General features: G+C 46.7%; 1 protein-coding gene across 2 annotated transcripts in view; it reads right to left on the bottom strand.

Annotated features, from left to right (window-relative positions):
• Positions 1–22,952, bottom strand: part of FLI1 (Fli-1 proto-oncogene, ETS transcription factor) — a 113,229-nt gene that overhangs the window by 9,829 nt on the left and 80,448 nt on the right. For both annotated transcript variants that reach the window (XM_061203116.1, XM_061203114.1), the window contains exon 5: positions 19,493–19,558. In XM_061203116.1, coding sequence (XP_061059099.1) covers positions 19,493–19,558 — 66 coding nt within the window. The remainder of the gene's footprint in view (positions 1–19,492; positions 19,559–22,952) is intronic.

Consider the following 22,952-nt stretch of genomic DNA (forward strand, 5'->3'; position numbering starts at 1 on the left):
ACTTTCGAGGTCCCAACCAACCTTAAAGTCCCCTAGTAGGTGAAAAAAGCAAGGGACAGAAACAGAGAGGCCACCAGCAATCAGCCTGAACTGTGTCCTCCTGTGGAGTTAACAGAACAATAAACAGCAGCGGGCCGTGCCGTGAGCGGGCGTCTTTAGCCAAGGGTCCCGGAGCAGAGTGTAGAATCAGAGCAGCAAAGACCACAAGGCTCCCTCCCACGTGCTCTTTCATTCCTACCCACTTGCATGGAAAATCCTGCCACTGGCACCTGAGTCTACAAAGGACACCGGGGTCCATTTACTGGGGAGTTTAACAAACGCTCTCTGTGGGCCCTGGGGTTTGTGGGGTCATCTCCTAAATGGAAGATTGACATGAAAGCCAGTGTTTTTGGAGTAAGTCCTACTGCAAGGACAAAGCTGAAGATGGAGAAGGCCAAGGTCAAGAGCTAAGGTCTGGCATTCTGCCTTAGAGATTGGAAGTACCGGGGCAGCCTTGCAGATTAAATTAGATATCCAAGCAAACAGCTGACCCAGCGCCCAGCACAGCATCAAACTCGGTAAACATTAGCAAGTAACGTTATTACTGTGTTTGCATCATTAAATACCTTAAAATGTTCAGACCCAGAAACACGTTTGCCCGCCCTACCAAATACACATTAACCCCCCTCCCCTGCTTCCATCCCCCTTACCCTGCTCTGCTTCTTATTTTTCCACTTATCACCTAATTTAATCAATAGTTAATCCATGACGTTTATTGTCCACATCTCCCACCTGAATGTCAGGTCCATAAGGGTGGGGACCCCTCTTTTGTTCTCTGATAGAACCAAGCACCTAGAACAGTGTCCAGCCCAGGATAGGCACCCCATAAATATCTGTTGAATGAATGAATAACTGGGCCGGTATTTTCTCCTTCTTGCTAAATATACACACTTCCTCTTGTTGTTCACTGTTTTCCTAGCTGGAGAGAATTCAAAGCCTCTACCCCAGCTGCTCCCCACTAAATGAAGTCTTCAGGGGATTCCAGTCTGGGTGACGGGTGATGGATGAGTATAGACTGTTAACCCCGGCTGCCCTCTGAGCAGAATGGACAACAGTCCACGTATGACAAGGCGTAGGCTGAGACCTGTCCCCACAGGGAGCCCAGCACTAGATGCCATTCATTCAAGTGGCCTGCTTTTTGTTTCATATATATTTTAACAACATCATTGTTGAAATGAGGGCTTGTTTTCCTCCTAAAAGTCATACAAGTGAGAACTCAGCAGTGTGGTCAGCTCTAGTCCCAGACACACAGACAGAAATATGTCTACAACCAACATGGAAAATCCTGGACCCGGAGCTACCCAACGACTCATATTCCTGCACAAACACTCTTCCTCCCCGGGCCTGACGCCTGGCTGTGCCAGAGCTCCCTGACCCTCGGCTGCCGGTCAGCACGTGGGTTGCTCTCCTGTGGGGCGTGCCTGACCCACAAGGCAGCCTGAGCATGCCCTGGGCCCCCCACCCTGAAAATGGTGCATACCGTCTGCTTTCTGAGAACTGACTTCTCAAAACACACACTTAAGGGAGTGGCCAAGGGCACAGAGGGCAAAAATGGGACCGTTAGGGACCCACAGAGCAGCTGGTCTCAGAACTTCTGGGTGGTGCTAGACGTTGGAGCAGCAGAAAGTTACCCCAGTTCTGACACCCACTTTTTACTTCAGTGAAGGCTGGTACCCCCGGCTTGATGACGAATCTTACTGTGATGCTTTTTCAGAGGAGTCCTCCCAGAAGGGCTTTGCCTGGAGCTTATGGTTTCAGGTGGTCCTGAGATCAATTTTTGCCAAAGCAAAGAGAGACCAGAGCCTTATTCTGGGGAATCTGGGCACTGCCAGGCATTGTGGATAATTCAGCTTCAAGTATATAATGGTCTGAACAGTATCTCCATCATGGGACGCCCGGTGCGGCTGACTTTGACCCTAAACGGCCTCTTAGATTCCAGGAGAGCCTCCCGGGGTGGAGACATATGAGCATGGAGATTTTTTTCTGAAAAGTCCTTGTTGGAAGGGGAAAACTTTCTCTGGACGTGACTTTCTCACAGACATCCCAGTGTTAACTCAGCTTCTGTGTGGAGCTGTTAAACGGGTCCTGGAAACCTGGCCAAACATCTCAGGAAAGACATTTCTTTCTGTTCTGATGCCGACGGTTCACTGTCTGAAAGCCCAATGTCCCAGGCAACGCGCAGCTCCACACTTTGTCATGCCCTCACCTGGAGGCCAAAGATGCAGAGACACCAGCACAAAAGCCTCTCTCTTCATCCCGTATGACATGAGACCGTGCTCTCGATTACTGGGTAGAAAAAGATGAATTTTCTCTGAGACTTCCCTTCGAATTTCTGGTTGGCAGTACCGAGTCCTGTTTATCCTTGGAAAGCCCGGCTTCTGAATGCAGGCGTTTCAGCAGAAGACCGGGCAAGGCCACTCCTGCTCAGGGCAGAAGCTTCTCTCAGTCCGGTCCAGACCTCTTTTCTTGGAAGAGCGAGGGTGCCAAAGGAGAAAAGCTCTAACAAAGGGGACCCCGAACCCAAAGCCCCAAACTTCCCAAAAAAGAGCCAAGTCCGCCGGGAGGAAGACCCACCGCCCAGACTTCCCCCCATACAGGGAAGACTGTACGTGGGGGCAACATACTAGCTGTTGGCAGAGGACGAGCGAGATGGTCCTCCAAACCCCTCCTCCCTCTGAGGCCCTGGGTTAGAAGAGGCCCAGCCTTTGAGGAGGGCCCTACTGGCCACCAACCCCATTCTGCTTCCCTCTGGGCCTTCCCTCCTGCGGTGCCCACCCGGGACAGCCTGCCCTGCTTCCCGAACCTTCTCAACTCAGGACCGGCCCCTCGTCTGCCACTGTCTCCCTACGACCCCTGCCGGCGACCACTACCAGATGTCTGACCGGCTGGCCTGGCCTCCCACTTCCAAAGCTGTGCAAAGGCGACTGGCACCCGGGCTGTGGAAGGGCGTGGAGGGCGTGGACGCCCTGGTGCAGACATCCTTTCTCTCTGGCAGGTCGGTGGTTACGATGTGGCGTTTAGAATCAGTCCACCCTGGGTTCAGACCCCAGCTCAGCCATTTACTCTGCCAAACAGTCTCTGTCAAAAGGTTCCTCTTTTTGAACCCCAGGTTCCGTTTCTCTAAGTTAACCTTAAAAACGCATTCCAATATACATTAGGTGCCGACAAATACTGTTTGATTCCACTTCTACGAGGTACCTGGGATAGTCAAATTCATAGAGTCAGAAAGCACACTGGTGGATGCCAGGGCCCCGGGGCGAGGGGGAATGGGGAGGCAGTGTTTGATGGGGACAGCGTTTCAGTCTGGGAAGGTGAAGAATCCGGGAGACGGATGATGGTGAGAGTTGCACAGCCATGTGAATGTACTTAGTGCCACTGAACTGTACAGTTAAATACGGTTAAAATAATATGTTTTATATTATGTGACTTTTACCACAATAAAAAAAAAAAGGATTAATAACAAATGCTTTATAGGATTGTTAAGGGGATTAAATAAGCATTCGATAAATGGCAACTTAAAAATATACACAGTATACACGTAGTCTATACCATCTTGCTTGCACCTCTAAGATGTTGACCTTGGTGAACTGAGGTTAAAAAGTCATTAGGGGAGGCCCTGAAAATGAAGAGAAGCGTAAAGGAGGAAGAATAATTCCTGTGCTCCGAGATCAGTGATTCCCAAATCAGAATAAACTCTGGCTCTCTTTTAGAAGAAGAAAGGGATTACCCTGTATCCCAGTTTAGAGTCGCCGGCCAGGAAGCTGGCGAGGGCTGGTGGCTCTGGCTGCCTGCTGGTATATTACCAGGCTGAGGGTTTACCCGGCATCCTTCCTGCTCCCCTGACTGTCAGCTCCCCCAGCTCCCTGCCCAGCCAGCCCTGGAGCTCCAAGCTGGGTCCTCACCTCCTTTCAACCCCGTCTATAAGGGCAGCTCGGCCTTTACCTCAGGGGCATCTTATGTTCTAAAGAACACCAGAGGATTTTGGCTTCCACGGAGATCTCAGGAGGAGGGCAATATCTAGGGAAGGCTTTCCTTAAACTTGGAACGCACAGAAAAAAAACATCCTGGATCAGATTTCCTTTGCTCAAGGATCTTGTCCTGGTATCCAAACAGCCCCTCAGCCTCAGAGCCGGCCCCGCTGCGTGGAGGAGAATAAAACTCCTGTTTAAGATATTCCACGTGCAAAGGGAAGAAAGGACACGTGAGGGAAATGCTTGAAGAATGGATGGCCTTCAAAGATGAGAATTTGGAGAGGCCAGTGGCACCCTTGTGGGCACAGACTCGCCACGGTCTCACGAGGTTCCCCACCAAGCCGGGACCCTCCCTTGACTTCGTCCCTCCCGTGGGCTCTGTGTCTAAATGACACACAAGTCTAAACGACCTCTTTATTTTGATAAGACCTCAAAGTGGGATTTGGGGGCCAGCCTTGTGTGGAAAAGCACTTTATACTGACTCAGTTAATTGGGTGTTTGCCCAAACTCCCCTCCATGTTGGGCCATGCAGACGCAACTAAATTGCAGCCTTCCTGGGTCAAATCTGCCTCAGATTTACAATGATTCTGGGTCAGAAAAAGAAAACCTAACAGCTGACTTAGGTAAGAGGGCTTGAAGATGAATGAGAAGCAGTCTGTGTTCAGCCCCCTGGGCTCTGCTGAGAGCCCGGACCTGACCCTCTCCCGTCCGCGTTCCTCAGCTGGGTTGCCCTCACTCTCTGGCGATACGGGATAGTCTTGCATCTGTTGCATGATTCAGCTTTTGCATCTTTTTCTTCCAGAGTTCTGCAAAGGCTCACTGGTGAAGGTCTCGTGTTTATTGCCCTCATCTTGTTAAGCCTCCTGGTGTAATTCTTTGTGCACTTATGCCCCTTGCTTGGTGAGCATCTTTGGGAAGAGACGGACTGTATCTTATCACCTTGTTTCCTTCTCTTGCCCCCAGGTTCTTCCTCCTCCCAGCACCAGCTATTGGGCTTAGCTAATACCTCACATCCCACTCACATTCATTCATTCAACAACATTTTATTGAATGTCTACAGTTGTGCTAGACCCTGTTCTATGTGCTGAGAATACAGTGGTGGCCAGACATACATCCTTGCTCTGGGAGCTGACATTCAAAACAAATAGTAAGCGACATCATATATAAGAAGGTGGTGAGTGGTATGGAGAAAAAGAAAACAGGTGAAGGGGAGCAGGTACAGGGAGGGACAGGGAGGGCCTCGCTGACAACACAATTTGAACAAAGACTTGACCTATCTAATGTTATGAAAATAAAGCTCTCCATAGTGCCATAATTTTCTTATGAAAAGTGACTGGGTCACCCAACACTGATTTCAAAGCCCTTCTGGAAAGGCAATCCCTTGTTATCAGTTCTTTACCTTGTTGAAAATTACTTTATGTTGGAAGATGAAAAAATAAGCTAAAAAACTTGGCAGTATCGTTTTGATGTCTGGGTGAGAGATAGTAAAAGGCGAGATGAGCTTAGTTTATTAAAGAGTTCACCAAGTTTTGCATATTTAGAATCAGGGTAATTGCCAAATCTGTTGTCTTAGAATCACACTGACTTAGGAAGGCCATTCAAATGAAGAAACTTAAAATCCCAGCACTTCCTCTGATTTGTTTTTGACCTGCCTCTGAAGTGTTTTGCAGGAAAGGGTGTTTCTGAGGGGTCAGTGTGGTTGAGAAGAGGACAGGTGAGTTCTCCCTGAAGGAACACTCCATCTTTGTGGCCTGGCAGTTGAGCCCTGGAACACTCCCACCTCTGTGTCCTGCACCCACACATCAAAAAGCACAGGAGTTAAAGACAACCATCAACTCTGGGCAGGTGGAATGTGGTCTCACTTATATAATAGAATCCGAGGTTTCTTTTCAGGCTGGAGGGGAGTTCAGACATTATCTAAACCAGACATGCAAATTAGCACAGGCCTGGAGGCCCAAAGCCTGAGAGAAAGCATATGTGGCCATATAAGAATTTTAATAGAAATTGAAAGTATGACTCATAGCAGAAAAACTGCCTTTCTCTCAACTCCTCTAGGATATTGGGCAGGCCAAAGACTTTTGAAGCGCGAAGAGTTTTCAAAGTTATACCAAGAACGGTTTTCATTTCTTTGGAAGAGGGGTACCTAAATCTTATCAAGTCTAAGGTCATTTGTGGTGTTATTAAGGGCTCTTAAAGATTTTCATGGGAAGGAATTCCATGATTTCTCTTTAATCCATTCCAAACAGGGAAACAGTTCACTGCCATGGAAAAAACTCTAGATTGCGTTTCAGAACTCCTTGGTTCCCCTCCCATCTCTGCCAGTTATGAGCTGTGTGAACTTAGGCAAGTGACAATCTCTCTGAATCTGTCAACCTATCTGTAACAGGGGAAAAATCGATCCTCCTAAAATTTAAGAATTTGGAAAAGCAAATAGCCTATTTAATCCTCACAGGGTTCTTTTGAGAATAAATGAGATCATGCACGTGAAAATGCTTTACACACTCCAAATGTCTTCTAAGATTATAGCTGCTATTCTTTTCCAGAGTTTTATTCCTTGGAAAGAAGTTAATCTCTCTTGTGTCAACCAAGGCTAATTTCTTCTGGTTCTTTGTTTAGGGAAGCAGAAGGATTGAGTAAATATTTAATTAAATAGACAAACTAGATTTTCCTTCCCCAGTGAATCCATCGACTGTCAATGTTATTTACTGAATATCTACAGGGCTGGAAAAAAGGGATACAGGACAAAACTCACCATTAAAGACGACAAGATAATCTGTAATTAGGTCTATTGATGGCTAGTGACTGAGATAAGGTCCCAAGAAGAGATTGTAGTCTTTGTGGGTAAGGAAAAAGTATCCTGATGAGAGTGGGACTTGAACTGGGCTTTGAAGGATGTCCTGGATTTTGATAAAGTAATAATCTCACGTAATTTACCACTTTCCCTTTAGAATGTGCCTAACACACGAATTTGAACTTCATCAGAGGTGTGTTAAACTTTTTATTGATCCTCACATGTGATTGCTTACAGATCCCTGAGGCTGGAGGGGAGAAGCCCACGTGGGTTAGTGTTTCTAACCATAGTATTTCTTCCTCAAAGACTTTATCTTCTCTCAAAAGGATATTTCATGAGAAATAATTATTTATTATCTTAGATATGGGCTTCTCTGAAGAAAGTATGATGTTACATCTATAAAAAGAACTTGGGAAAGGTTTTTATCTTAAGATAACAAATGATGCTATCTATGCCTTGGCTTTTCACTAGAAGATTCCCCAAGTCCCTATACCTCTGTCTGGCAGGAGAAAAGCTTCTCTCTTTCTCCGGGGTGGGGAAGGGGGGGAGGGAGAGAGGAGGGAGAGAGAGGGGGAGAGAGATGGAGAAAAATTTGGTTTATGAGCATGGGACTAAACAAACTTCTTTTAAATACTTTTCAGCAACTACTGACCCTCAAACAACCTCTCTGTAGAATTTCTAAAAATCAGTGTATTTTGCAAAACAAATGCATTTGGAATATTCTGTGTGGAGGTGGCCACCAGTGGATTACCTGGAGTACTTATGGACCTCGCCTTTTCTTCCCAAAGTACTCTGGGACCCCACTCCTCAACACAGCTAACAGCGATCACTTCCAGTTTCTATTACAAACCAAGACCCTGTGGTCATGGAAATGGAGTTACATCAACCAAGGCCAATTTCATTTTGAGTCGGAGCTCTATAATCTGGAATGGGATGAAATGTCTGAGTCAAAGTGAAACCTGGTAGGGACGGGAGGGCTAAAATAATAATAGTCAAGAGTCTGGAGATGAATTGGAAATGCAAAACCCAAACGGCCCACTCAGTAAGTGTGAAACGCCACTGACAGGTTAGTGGAGCTGTGGTGGGACTCCACCCCACGCACTGAGTGCCCACCGTCAGGACACCCCTCCCTGGCATTGGTGGGTGGAGCAGCTGTCTGGCCGAGTCCAGTTGCAAGGGTGCTCTGGAGGTCCAGTTGGCCCCAAATACCTTTCCCACAGCCTTGCACCTCTTCCCCTCCCCCTCTGAGGTTTACATAAAGCATTTTTCTTTATTAAGGTGCAGCAGGGTTCATGTTTTCACTGTCACCTTCACTGATGTTGCAGAGCAAGGTGGTGCCTATCAGATTCTCCAAGGGAGCATGAAAGGGCAGTTTTGATAAACATGACGAAAGATGCCCAAGGGGGCAGGAAGGCCAAAGTAGGCACTTCTAAGCAGCCAGGAACAATACCAGGGGGCCAGGATGCCTGCTGGCACAGGGAAGAGGAGAGACCAATGTTGCAATGGCAGAAAGGATGCCGATGCAGAGCAACGAAGGCACATTTTGTCTCTGTTAAGTTTTCAAGTAAAACCTGGTTCTCCGTGGTGGGGTGATGTGTGGGGAGAGAATTTCAGGAGCAATGGGAGATGCCTACTCTCAGAACACTAAGCTCCAACTTCGCCTACCAAGGGCACCTATGGATTGAGAAGGGGGTGTAGGCTGGGGTGCTGGAGCAGCCCGGCTTGTGTCTTTAAAATGGTCCAGGTGATGCCGATATCCTTCCTTTTCCTGGAGAGCCATGGGTCAACGAAGCTTATTGAGGCAAGGCCTTGCTCACCTCTTGTAATTTGAGGAAATTTCACAACTAGAGTTATCGAGCTAATATCCACCGCCCTTGTTTTTTTTTTAAGTTTACCGCAATCCTTATTGATCAACAGAGTGTTACTTAGGATAGCATTTCCTTTTCTAAATCTCTTCTTTTTTTCTTTGATTTTTAAAAATGTAATATTAAACACACAAAATGTATAATGTTGTGTAAATTATAAAGCACAATAATGAAAAGGACATCCGTGAAGCCACCTAATATACTTCTTGAAATGCAAGAACTGAATACCCTGAGTGAGGCTCCTGATTTGAGGACCACAGAAGAAATCAGTAAATCTCACCATATCATCTTAACAACTAAATGACATCAGCTTCCTGGAAGAAATGGGCCGTTCCATGGTGTGCTGGATGGAAGAGGGAGATGCAGTTGTGGGCCTGGCACTGCCTGGGTGGGGAGTGGGCTGCAGTAACAGGCTCTGTGCTCTTTCTGATTCCTACTAGCTTTGCCATTTGAGCTTAATGTATCTGTGCCCCCGTTTTCTTATATGCAAGATGGGAATAATAATCATACCAACTACATAAGGTGGTTATGAAGCGTAAAAATGAAGTGAATAGAAAAGTTTTTGGCACAGAATAAGCCCTCAATCAATGGCAGTTGTTATTGTTATGGGGGGGGGGGTTGATAAGAAAGGTAAGGAAAGGAGGGTTGAATGAGCAGGAGTTAAACTTTCCTGCAATATGACTTTCCCTTGTCCTGGTCCTGTCGTTGGCCTCTTTCTCAGTGGCATCTGTAGCAAGAGGACCCAAATCTGAAGGGCCTCCAAGGGGAGTCTAAGCTGATAAAAAATGGGGCAAAAGGGGGGTGACGTGGAACCATCACCTTGAACCATCACCTGAAATCTGCTCTCGGCAAGCTCTTCCCTCTACTTCTGGGTGGGACCAATCACAGCCTGGGAGGAATCACGCTGGGGTCAAATGAAGGGGAAATTGTGGCAGAAAGGGAAAGGCAAGTCCTGAGCCCATGTTTGCAGTGGACGAGGCCAAAACATCACTCTTGGATTTAGAAACATCACGAAGGATGAGTTTTACAGTAAGTCCTTGGGGAGTAGTTTAAGGCAATTTGTCTATAATTTCCATCCATCCATCCATCCATCCATCCATCCAACCATCCATCCATCATCCATCCATCCAACCATCCATCCATCCATATCCATCATCCATCCATCCAACCATCCATCCATCCATCCAACCATCCATCCATCCATCCATATCCATCATCCATATCCATCATCCATCCATCCATCCATCCATCCAACCATCCATCCATCATCCATCCAACCATCCATCCATCCATCCATCCATCCATGGCCTTTTCTAAGGCACTGTCCCTGCCTCCAAGATGCATCAAGTCTTGCAAGACCAAAGGCTGTTGGATAGACTGTGTCGGATGCTTCACTGGGAAGACAGTGGGTACAAGCAAAGCGCCATGGGGCAGGGGTGGTTGAGGAGACATCGTCTGACCTGGGCCACCAAGAGCGAGTGTGGCTTATAGGGTGTGGATTGGGGTGGGAGTGAGACAGCCGAGGAAGGTATGTCAGGCAATGGGAGAACGGGAAACATTCAAAGTTCTGTTTGAAATGGTCTAGACAGGAATCCACTCACATTTGAAGGACACATTTTTTTGGTCGGAAACTAAATGGGTAAAAACTGTGCTGCTGGCCAGGCTGTCACCCCGCCCAGACCCCGAAGTGACCCAGGCCACGCTGGACGGTGCCTCTGTCCATCCTGCTTGGCGGGACCTGGATGGCCTGCAAACATGCACACTCCGGAAAGGGCGGGTTTTGCCTCACAATCCCTCATGAGGTTGCGGCAGTCAACTGATGTGAGTGGCTGGAGACAGGAGAGCAGTGCCTGCTTTACTCCAGGGGATCACCCGGTTGTGCCTGCCTGTCCCTAACCCTGGGGGCTCACAGCTGACACCCACCTACCTTGGAATTCCCTCCCCGAGATGAGAGAGACCTATGGTGGTAGATTTCTTTAAAAATTATCAATTAATTGATCAAACACAGAAACTGAAGGGAACGATCATCGGAAGTTATCTTTATACATATTTCAAAAAAAAAAATCTTCGAAGGAATAAAATGTACACAATTTGAATTATTCCTGAGATAGAAGAGCTCCTCCAAATAAGGGGATTCGTGCCGTAACTGGGACTAAACAAAATGCCCCAGCGAAATCCCTCTACCTGCCTCTAACGTGCAACATGGAAAGCCGTTCGCATCGTTATCCTGGAACAAATTTACACTTGTCTTAGGAAACAGGCTAAGTGTTTCCAATAATTTAGAGAGAGTGTGTCCTAGTCGCTGTGGAACCCACACGTGCGGTAACAGCGCACACAGCACACCCGCGGAACAAAATAACAGTTCTTTTACTCAGAGAAAGGAAGGATAATGGTTACTTAGAAAGTGTCCCAGACAAGCTGTCAAATTGAATTCAGAGAGCTGGAGTCTGACTCCAGGACAGGGCTGGCTGGCTCCGCTCCCTCGGGATTGGGGTTTCCTGCCTGCTACAGCTTACAGACAAAGATTCTTTGTTTCCAGCTCTCTCTCTCTCTTTCTCTCTCTCTTTCTCGCTCTCTCAATCTCTCTCTGGTGAAAACACACACACACACACACACACACACACACACACACACACACACACACACACACACACACACACACACCATGTAGCTCTCCAAAGAGGGTCAGATTGAAAGCAGACAAAACATTAAGTCTGGAATTTCAAAGGAAAACAATTAAAAAAATAATAAAACGGAGAGAGCAAGCTACTGTCTGTTCTATAATCATAAATCTTGCCTTTGGACACAGAAACAGCACACTCACACACACACACACACACACACACACAGCAATCATCCCTGCTTTTGCTAAAAATGGATTAGGGGTAGTTCATCATAAAGGAAAAACATATAATGACAAAGTTCTTAACAGGCCCTCCTGGGAGGCCTGAATACCCTCAAATTTTAAGTGCACATTAGCGGACACAGACAGAGCCCGTGGAGCCACATAACCTGCTCCATGAGAGATGTTATTTACTCCCTAAAAATAACAGGCGATTACCTCACAGCATTACAGGCCTTTTCCTCAGGCACACGTGTTCCAGACCAACCCGCACTGGCCATCCCGCACAGGGCAATACGCACACGGCCCGAGGCCCTGCCAAACACACGATCACCCCCTGAGACCCTGACTCAGGCTGCTGCCTCGAGCCCACCCCCCGTGCTGGGCCCCCAACCTGCCACCCTCGTTCACTACCACGCGCACAGGGCACAGGAATCCATATTCTGTACGCATCTACATTTTCTCCATCAAAGCAAAACTTCTCGGGGCATCTTTTCAATCATGGAAAATTTTGAAGGTGTAGGAAAGCAGAGAGAAAAGTCTACTGCACCCCGAAGGGCCCTTCGGCTTTAACAAGCATGAACTCATGGTCAACCTGACTTCAGCTGTCCCCCCACCCGTGCCCCCTCCCTGCCCTGACTATTTTGAAGCAAATCCCTGGCTCCTTTGCTGAGCTTCCTGTCACACCGTGACACTATACCCGTCTTTCGGTTTCGCGTAAACCAGTAAGAGTCCCGCCCAAGGCTCCCCCATCACGCTCGCGTCACACACCCGGGCCCTGGTCCTCCCAGGGGGCACACTCAGGTATACCCACGGGAGCCCACCTGGTCCCGTCCCCCAAACCCAGCCCGAGCACACGCAGCCCCCGCACAGGATAGACCCAGACATGCTGGGTCTTTGATGCCCACCTTCCCTTCATTCGATACCCATTTCCAGCACCACTGTGCTGGGTCCTTCCAGAGGCCTCCCATCTTTCACTACGACCTCTATCATTAAATCGTCAAGGACACCCAATAGGTGATGAAAATGCAGGGGAAAGTGGTGAGAGGTGGTGCTGTAGCAGCCATAGCCAATACACAGCACTGACTTACAGGCCCACCTGTATCTCTGACTACATCCTCTTGAGGGTAGCTGGCTGGGTACCACGTTTCCGAGGCTCAGCCTAGCGTCCCATACATGGTAGGTTCTTAATAAATGAAGAGATGAGTGAACGGGCTGGAGGAGGGTACGAGTCCTGACTAAGGTCCTGAGAGAAGCTCTTCCCTTCCTGTGTGGTCTTGGGGGGACCCACGCCTTCCCTGGCCTCCTATCGCCTCTGTTCCATGAAAGGTTCGGAGTGGATGGTCCACTTTAACATTTAATGATTTTTCATCTCTTCATTTCTCTTAGGGAACTTCTTGTAGGTCACATGCATTTTTCTATTTGATTATATGCAGTTTCATATTATTCCTTAATCGTTCCATATGTGAATCTCCCGAATAGGATTTTAAACAACTTGGCCATATCATCTACGGTGTTACCACGCCATCTGATATGGTATCTTTCATAACCCTGGGCGTAGTGTCAGCATGTGGTAAACCTTCAAGAACATTCTAGTGATTTTGTGATAAAATCCTAATTCCTACTGTAATCCATGGAGCAAACATATTGTGTACTTACCGGTGCATCAGATACCCTGGTAAGTGATTTATAAGTATAATATCACTCCTGAAGGGGCACTAAGATTGTCCTCATTCTGTACATGAGGAAACTGAGGCAGAAAAAAGTAAGTGACTTGACCAAAGTCACACAGCCTGTTTGAGTCCAGAGCCTGGGTTTTGAACCAATATGCTATAAGGCTGAGATATGAGATAAATACCTGCCTTGGGGAAATGGAGAGCATTAATTAAAGAAGGTTTAAGATGTTTGTTAGATGCTTGATGCAAACTATTATATAGAGAATGGATAAACCACAAGGTCCTACTGTATAGCCCAGGGAACTATATTCAATATCCTGTGATGAACCATAATGGAAAAGAAGATGAAAAAGATTGCAAATACATGTATAACTGAGTCACTTTGCTGTGCAGCAGAAATGAACACAACATTGTAAATCAACTATACTTCAATAAGATAAATTTTAAAAAAAGATGTCAGATGCTTGAATGAAATATGTGGAGATGATGAGGTGAGAAGCAGCCTGGAGGGAGGAGTGAACAGCAGAGACCTACGTTGGAGTCCTGCTCTGTCCTAAGACCTGGGTGACTTCAAATGAACCCTGTAATCCCTGTGCCTTGTTTCCATTATCTACAGAACGGGGATAATAATAATACCAGCCCTGCCAGCTCACAGGGATGGTGAGGGGCGCAAACGACGTAATAGATGTGCACATGCTTGGCAGACAGTGAGGGGCTGCAGAACCGCGGTCCTGGCTATGTGCACAGGTCCCGCCATCTGGAAATCTCCTTGAGAGAAGCAGGGCTCTCATTAGCATAATCTTCAGCGCCGGTTAGGCATTTCACTCTGAAGGACATGGAAAGGTGGTTTCTCCCCCTCTCTCCCCCACACTTAGCGTGCAAGAAGACAGACTCTTTATCCATTAGCCCAGGTGACTGCAGGCCAGGGCTGTACCCCCGGCCGCAGGCGACCTGCGTGGAGGAGCGGTCTGCATTTCACAGCGGGTCCTGAAAGGCTTCCCGGGCGGGGGCTAGAGGCTCAGCCTCCACGGGTCGGTTTATGAGTTCCAGGAGTTAATAAACAAGGAACTCAGTATCCTCTGACTTTTGGAGAGTCAGAGGTATTTAAACAGATCCAGCACGAGGAGCTAAGGAAATGAGGGTTTAGGATGCAAAGCAGATCTGAAGCAGAGCGCTGCTGCCCGTCCAGGGGATGCGCCGGGAGGGCCCAGGGCAAGGCCGCCCGGAAACACGGTGGAGCTCTGACCTGCATCCCGGGCGGACCCACTCGTCCCTGGGCGTGGAGGTCGGAGCTCGAGGTTTAGAGAATCCTCAGTCCTGGCCCCGGGACTGCTACGTATTGGGTTGGCCAAAAAGTTTGTTCAGTTTTAAGTAAAAATAAGACACATCTTTCATTTTCACCAAGAACTTTATTGAACAATGTATTCATTAGCCGAACGAACTTTTTGGCCAACCCAATACTTGGAATGGCCATTTAACTTCTAGAACCCCAGTGCTCTCCGGATAAGATCAGGTAACCAACACCAATCCCAATTACTATTTAGATACACACGATGAGAACATATAAGAATGGGATTTCTGAGAGCTGAAGTGATGGACTCATGTAAAGCTGTCAGAATGAATATCAATAAAAATTATAACCTCATCAATGACAAGGATGCAAAAGAATGAATAATCCAGTGGTCAGTTCAACCTGCTCTTCCATTAGTATAACATGAGGTCCTGCTCTTCCTTTTCTAGGTCAATTTGGGGCCAGGAAAGTGTCGACCGCCTGGTGTGTCTCCAAGAAAACCTGGGTGGCTCTGAGATGGGTCTCCCTTTCCTCTTTCTGGTTCCTGTGTGCCGTGTAGGACAGCACTGCTCCATGTTGGCTGCAGGTTTAAGAGTAACGGGGAGAGCTTGAAAAAATTCCCAATGCCCAGCTGTCACTCCTAGAGATTCTGAATCAGTTGGTTGTGTTTGGAACCTGGGCATCAGTATTTTAAAACATTTTTTATTTTTACTTTTGTTGTATTTTTTTCAGATATATATATATATTTCCCTGTATTATACAGTAAATCCTTGTTGCTATTTTATACATAGTGGTGTGTATCTGTTAATCCCATACTCCTAATTTATCCCTTCCCCCATCCCTTTCCCCTTTGGTAACCATAAGTTTGTTTTCTATGTCTGAATCTGTTTCTGTTTTGTAAATAGATTCATTTGTATTATTTTTTAGATTCTACATATAAGTGGTATCATATAATATTTGTCTTTCTTTGACTGATTTACCTCACTTAGCTTGATAATCTCTAGGTCCATCCATGTTGCTGCAAATGACATTATTTCATTGTTTTTTTTATGGTTGAGTAATATTCCATTGTATGTATGTACCACATCTTCTTCATCCATTCATCTGTTGATGGACCCTTGGGGTGCTTCCCTGTTTTGGCTACTATAGCTAGTGCTGCTATGAACATTGGGGTGCATGTATCTTTTCAAATTAGCATTTTTGTCTTTACTGGATATATGCCCGGGAGTGGATTGCTGGATCATATGGTAACTCTATTTTTAGTTTTTTAAGGAATCTCCATACTGCTTTCCACAGTGGCTGCAACAATTTGCATTCCCACCAACCGTATAGGAGGGTTCCCTTTTCTCCACACCCTCTCCAGCATTTATGATTTGTAGGCTTTTTGATGATGGCCATTCAGACTGCTGTGAGGTGATACCTCACTGTAGTTTTGATCTGCATTTCTCTAATAATTAGCGATGTTGAGATCTCTTCATGTGCTTTTGCAGTTTTTATTGTGGTAAAACATACATCACATAGAATTTACCATTTTGACCATCTTCCAGTGTACATTTCAGTGGCATTAAGTAATTCACGTTGGACAACCATCGCCATCAGAACTCTTTCATCCTTCCAAACTGAAATGCTGGGCCCATTAAACAATAACTCCCCATTCTTCCCTCCTTCCAGCCCCTGGCAACCATCATTCTACTCTTCTGGTCTCTATGAATCTGCCCACTTACGGGCCTTCCTATGAGTGGAGTCATACAATATTTGTCCTAGGGCATCAGTAATTTTAAAAAGCTCTCCAGCTCATTCTCTGTGCAGTTAGGAATAGAGGGTAGTGCCAAGCAGGGGTTACGTATGAATTCATCTTTGGGAAGAGAGGATAGTGCAGGGATGTGGATGGAGATGATAGTAGAAAAACTGCAGGGACAGAGAAAAATAATGGAAAAAATTCACATCTCCGCCCACACGACATTTAGGCAAGGTATTGCTTTCATGAAAAGCCAGCTAGAAGGGAAAGGCTGTGTTTGTCAGGGAGACTATCCGAAGTAAGGGATTTTGAATCCTACACCCTGGATTTGAATCCTTGTTCTGCTGTTGAAAAGCTGTGTGCCCTTCAGGGAGCCATTTAATAGTCCTGAACCTCACTTGCTCTGTCTGAAAAATGGGCCTAATTCAATCTACCTCTCGGGGATGTTGCCGGGCTTAAAAGCAGAGGCAAAGCATGTGAAAGTGTCTGAGGCATTGCAGAATCGTATACATATGACAGTGGTGGCTGCATTGAAAATGGGTAGCAGTTGCTTCCATTCTAACTTATTTTCTTAAGTGCATTAGCCTTGGTATCAGGTAGAGAGAACAGAATTGTTCTAGCTGGGTCCAATCTGTGACCATAAAATATTTAATTTTAGAAAAAGCTTAAAAACTGCTACAAATTAATTTTTAAAATCTAGCCTTACTTCTTGGGCACCAATAACCCTTAGAGAATGCAATTGTTTTCAAGCGACAAGCTGGAAGGATGATTATGCCATTTTAAAGTAAAAAGACATACTCATTTGATAAGCACATTGAAGAAGCATTCATAGAAGCATTTACCTCTTCAACTTCTTTCTTTTGTGCTTGATGCCAGCACCTGTCCTTTGTGAAATAAACACGCACACTCATGCACACACACACACACACACACAGAGCTCTGGTCCTCTTGTTGGACTCTGGGTTTGTTTGGGGCTGTGTGTGTGCCTTATTCAAACAAGACAGAGCTAAGGTTGCATGACGTCTTCTCTTTATTTTTCCATTTAATATTTTAAGAACCCAAGATAGCTATTAGAGAAAAGCAGAAGAGAGAGGTGGGGAGGAGGGTGAAAAGCAGGGAGAGAGGAGCGTGGCTAGCTTTGTCTTGCTAATGTATTTTGTTTTGTGGATGATGGGCCGTTTAGACGGATTCAGACCACCTCAGGAGGGGGAAGGCGACAGAGCAGCAAGACAGCTCAAGTGGAGAGCTTTACTGGGGACAAAAGCTGCACCTGCAAAGCGCAGACGTAACCGTTTCTGGAGGCCAGGGCCGATGCTGGGAGATAAATGCCCGGCACCACCTGACCGAGGGCCTTGCAGCGCGCACTTGCCTGGATACTGCAGTTCATTCATTTCAGAAGAGAGGCAGCTCTTGCAAAAGCCCCAAAGAGCCCAGCGTGGAGTTACAAACGCACAAAAGGACCGAGGGAAGGAACAGCAGTGCAGGTAGAGGAGAGGCTGAAAGCTAGGACCCCTGGAGGAGTAATGAATCGTTTACCAGCGCAGTTCAACCCAGACAAACTTGCTTCTTAACGAAAATCTGTATTTTAAGTCCAATATCAGATATTCTCTCATTGGCTCTGCCCCCAGAGTCTCCCTGGTTAATCCTGGTGGTGTCAGCAGGTCTCAGCCTGCAGAACTGGAGGAGCTTTCAGGGATCTCCTGCCTGCCTTCCTCCCTTCTTTCCTTTCCTTCTTCCTTCTCTCCCTCCTTCCTTCCAAGACATGGATCCCTATCTGCAGATGAAATGAAGTTCAGTAAGTGAACCAGATCAGAGCAGAGGGGCCCTGGACGAAAGCAGACCCTCACCTGCAGCAGCCAAGAGCTCGACAGTCGGGGGTGACTCTTACTGGTTTAGTTTGGCCCTTTTATTTGACAGGAAACTGAGGTTCAGGGCATGAAGTGATTTCCCCAAAGTAAACCAGAGGTGCTCCGACCTCAATCTAATATGTTTGACACTGTAATACATTTTGTCTCTTATGGACATTTGCAACATGATGGTAAATGGGTCACCGAATAAAATGTGGCTTGGACTGTATGATGAGTCACTATGACTTCAGATTTTTTATGGCAAAAGCCAATAACTCTGACTTCGAAAGAAAACAGTAGCAGGGACTGGCCCAGGGTGGGGTAGGAGGTGAAGAAAGTCACAGAAAACCAGGAAAGTTTACAAACATATTCATTATGTTGAATTTTTCCTCCACAGACTTGTCTGGTCGTCATCTGATTATAAATTGTTAACAGGAAACAGGAAGTCTAATGTGATCGAAGGTGTGAACTTGGTCAAGACACTCAGGCTCACTGGGTCTCGGTTTCCTCCATAACCCAAGACAGTTTTGAACCAAATGTCTCTAAGATTCTTCCCTTAGAAGAGCTTTATGCTTCTCTGAAATATTATGCTGTGCTAACTCCATGCAACCAATACTGAAAACTTCTGCCTTCATTCATTCTATGCAGCAGGTGTGCCTTAAAGAAAAAGGACTGAAGGAGAGAGAGCCAAGGAAGAGAGTGCCCTTCATACTCCTACTCATCCTTCAAGGCCCCACTCAAAATGCCCCTCCTCCATGGAATTTTTCTTCTGCCTCAGGCAGAATTTTTTCACTCACATTTTTTCTCCCTTAAACCAGGTACCATGAATTATTCACTTGTTTAAATGCCTGGAATCTAACAGTGTCTGGAGCAGGAAATCCCCACAACGTTGTTTCATGAATAAAGATGCTGAGAAATGTATTGTAATGTTTGCTAAAACCCTCACTGGCGAAAACCATTTGCTGAGACCATTTTCTTTCTCTTTCAACCAAAGCAAAGCAACTAGACCAAATCTCCAAATCACCACTTTAAAAATGAATTGGTATCGCTTAAATTTCTTACCAACACCCCCCTGAAAATATGACATTGCAAGAATCCTTGAAATCTTCATTTCATTTCCTTCAACAAAGAAAGCCCCTGCCTTTTGGCTTTGAAAGTGAGCAGCATCCGGTTCCTTCCAAGAGCAACACGCTTTCGTTCATGGAGTAACAACCTCAAGTCGCATCTTTATGGAATTATCACAAGATATTTCACAACCTCGTCATGTTTTTGCAACAAGCAGCGTAAGGGGGAGCAGCTTAGGCTTCTAGAAAAGCTGAGTGGACAAGAGAGTTGGGACACACACCTGAGGTTCCCCCACCACAGTCTTACCATCGTGGACTGTGCCGGGCTGGCAATGAGGACAATTCTACATGTGGGAGAACAGACTTACCTTCTTTGACATTCAGTCGTGAGGACGGGTCCGTGTGGGAGGTTGTGTTATAGGCCAACAGTGAACCTGAAAGGCGAAGCAAAAGCATCAGGTTATAACCAAGACACTCTTCCGAGATCAAGACTAGGAGATGGGATGAGAAGTGAGTGGGGAGGGCAGGAGACAGGGAGAAGGATGGAAGGACAGATGACTGACTCCTTGAGAGAAAGAAACAGTTAATGTCACCCATGTGGGGGGCCAATCATGCAGGACCGTAATAGCTTCCTGGAGTTAGGGTCTGAGGAAGGTAGGACAGGATGCTCGTGGGCGGGACACACACAAGCCCTCCCAGCAGCCACGTTTAAGGTTCTAGAGTTCTTGGGGTCCATACTATGTCACAGCAGGGGCACAGGGCTGGGAACCACGTCCTGGTCCTTCGACCGACTTCCCGTGTGACCGTGAATGAGGGACTTTACGTGTCTGGATCTTGACTTCTTCACCTTGAACTACAAGAGGGGGTGGCAAACTTTTTATACAGACCAGATAGTAATTATTTTAGTCTCCGCGGGCTGAATATGGCCTCTGTTGCACATTCCTCTTTGTTTTTGTTTTGTCTTGTCCATGGGCCAGTGCGGGCCAGATTGGACTGCAGCTTGTATTGCCACGCCCTGGAGGAGAAGCCCGGCCACTTTCTTCCCACTGTGATGTCCTTTGGGTTGACAGGTGGGCAAGGTACTTGGATCCTCACGCTTGGGGAAGGGGGTGCTAGGAGCTGGGAAAGGGGTGGGGCTGGCAGTGCTCCCCAGAGTAACTTTTGTCTCCCTTTACGCATAGCTAAGAGAATACAACTCAACGTGAGGCATAAGCCACCGAATCTTCTGTCATCACAGGGTGCTGGGATACAATCTTTCAGAATTAAATGTTCATGCAGAACTACTTTTAGCAAGCATTAAAAGTAGATCTAGTCTGGGCATTTTCCAGTAGATCTAGTCTGGGCATGTTCCAGTAGATCTAGTCTGGGCATGTTCCAGTAGATCTAGTCTGGGCATGTTCCAGTAGATCTAGTCTGGGCATGTTCCAGTAGATCTAGTCTGGGCATTTTCCAGCAGATCTAGTCTGGGCATTTTCCAGCAGATCTAGTCTGGGCATTTTCCAGCAGATCTAGTCTGGGCATTTTCCAGCAGATCTAGTCTGGGCATTTTCCAGCAGATCTAGTCTGGGCATTTTCCAGCAGATCTAGTCTGGGCATTTTCCAGCAGATCTAGTCTGGGCATTTTCCAGTAGATCTAGTCTGGGCATTTTCCAGTAGATCTAGTCTGGGCATTTTCTAGTAGATCTAGTCTGGGCATTTTCTAGTAGATTTAGTCTGGGCATTTTCTAGGTTTTTTCTTTTTTTTATTGTTGTTGCATGTAAAAAAATTCTCCCTTCTTTCCTAAAACTAGACTTGTGCCTTTGTTTCCAGCAAATCCAAGAGCTTTATTTTGGAAAATGTAGGCATTTTGGTCATCCTCCTTGAGGCTCTCCCGTGGAAACTCTGAAGTGCTATCAAGAGGGCTGGGATCTGCTTTTACAAGCTTGACATGGGTGCTGGAAGCTGAAAAATCTTTCTAAACCATCCTTTGCCTGCTCCCTGGGACCGAGTGGACGGACTCGGGTGCCAGGGCTTGGAACAGGGAATGGGCTGTCAGACACTCCTATTTTTAGTCTCAAGTCCCGGAAGGGACACGGGAGTGGAGCGGCTGCCTCACCCAGCTGTGGGCGTTTGGTTGTGTGCCTCAGAGAAGCTGTGTGCCCTTCCGGGCCAGACGACGAAGAGAGAATTTTGGAAGAGTCATCCAACTGCCTAGAACCTCTGACTTTGGGCTTGAGCAACTATTCCTTTCAGCTCTGCAACAGTTCCAGACAAAAAAAGCAGAGGGGTGGTGATGGTACTGAGAGAGCTCTATGCCAAAGCGTGGCTGTGTGGAGACACCTTTAGAAAGGAGGCAGTCACGCGCCTGGAATAGCCGAGAACCAGATGCGTTTGGTTCTTCCATTCTCAAAAATATCAAGGACAAAGTGATTCTTTGCACTTCGTTTAATATAAATTTTTATGCACATGAGAGTTCAGAATTAGACCTGCTTCTTACCACTTACTAGCTTGGTGACCTCCATCAATTTACCCAATCTCTCTAAGCCATAGGGTCCTCCTACATAAAACAGGCTAATAATAACACCTACCTGATAAGGTTCTTATGAGGAGTCAATAAAATAATACACACAACTGCTCGGAACAGACCTTGGCTCAGAATGAATGTTCAATACACGCTAGGTATTATCACGACTATTTTTATATCTTTTCTCCCACAGACACCACGATGACACACAATAAACTCTTTATAAAAGAGCTTGCTGGGCATTTGCCTTGTTCTCTGGAATTAGAGTTATGAATGGGTTCTGCTGCAATAAGAAATAATCCTCCATGACTGGAAGGAGGTTAAGAAATGGAAACAAGCGTTCCAAGGGAAGAGAAAACAGTCTCTGGAGTAAGACCAAGAATGTCTGCCTCTCTGTCCCTGACATTCTCGGCCTCAGGCGGAAACCTCACGGCTGGAGCAAATAAAGAAAAATGATGGTCTCGGAGGACCGAACTGCCTGAGTCATTAGTGCAGATGTAGCTGAGAGCACGAAGCTTAGATAAACCGCACTTATTAAATTTCCCCCTCGGTGAAAGTTCTTCCTTGGGCACACGTGAATTCCAGAGGAAACTCCCAGAAAGCCAAGAGGAAGGGTCGTTTGACCTCTGCAAAGCTTGCATGAAATACATATTTCATGGTAACCTAGGAGAAGGATTTTGCCCTGAAGACTGTTCTTGGTTCAAGTTTCACTCCTAGAAGGAGAGGCTGCCTTCCCCGTGGAGGGGCTGATTTGGGGTATCTGACCTCCTTCCCAAGGGACCAACTTTCCCTTCTCTCCTCCCATTTTTTACTTAACCAGTTCCTCAGGCTACAGAGAGTGGCAAGGCACACTCTTTCCTTAAAGGACTTTGTTCAGATGCAAGAAGGTCCTCCCTGGAGCCTGGCCTCTCACTCTGTGGCTCTGGAGATCTCTCTCGCCTTCTTTGAGGCACTTTTTGCGTGGGGCGAACACCACCTTGTCGGAGGAAACAGGCTGTGATGCTAGGAGGGAAGCCAACACTCTTGGGCTGCTTGTCGTCGTGCGCCGGATGCTTTCTGTCTATTCTCTCACTTAATTCTCACACAGACGACGAAATCAACATTCAGAGAAGTCAAGTAATTTGTCCAGGATCACGCAGCCAGAAAGCCCAGGAGGCAGGATGCCCATTCTGGTCTATCTACAAAATCTGCTCTCAGCCCAGCAGACCCTGCGGCCTCCAGGCTAAATCAAAGAAACAGACAACACTCACCTATGGTGTTGGAATCAAGACAGTGGCTGCCTTTGGGGAGGAAGAGGGGGTGATGGAGGGGGGCACACGGGGGC

The sequence above is a fragment of the Eubalaena glacialis genome, chromosome 10, assembly GCF_028564815.1.
Source record: "Eubalaena glacialis isolate mEubGla1 chromosome 10, mEubGla1.1.hap2.+ XY, whole genome shotgun sequence".
Classification (NCBI taxonomy): Eukaryota; Metazoa; Chordata; class Mammalia; order Artiodactyla; family Balaenidae; genus Eubalaena; species Eubalaena glacialis.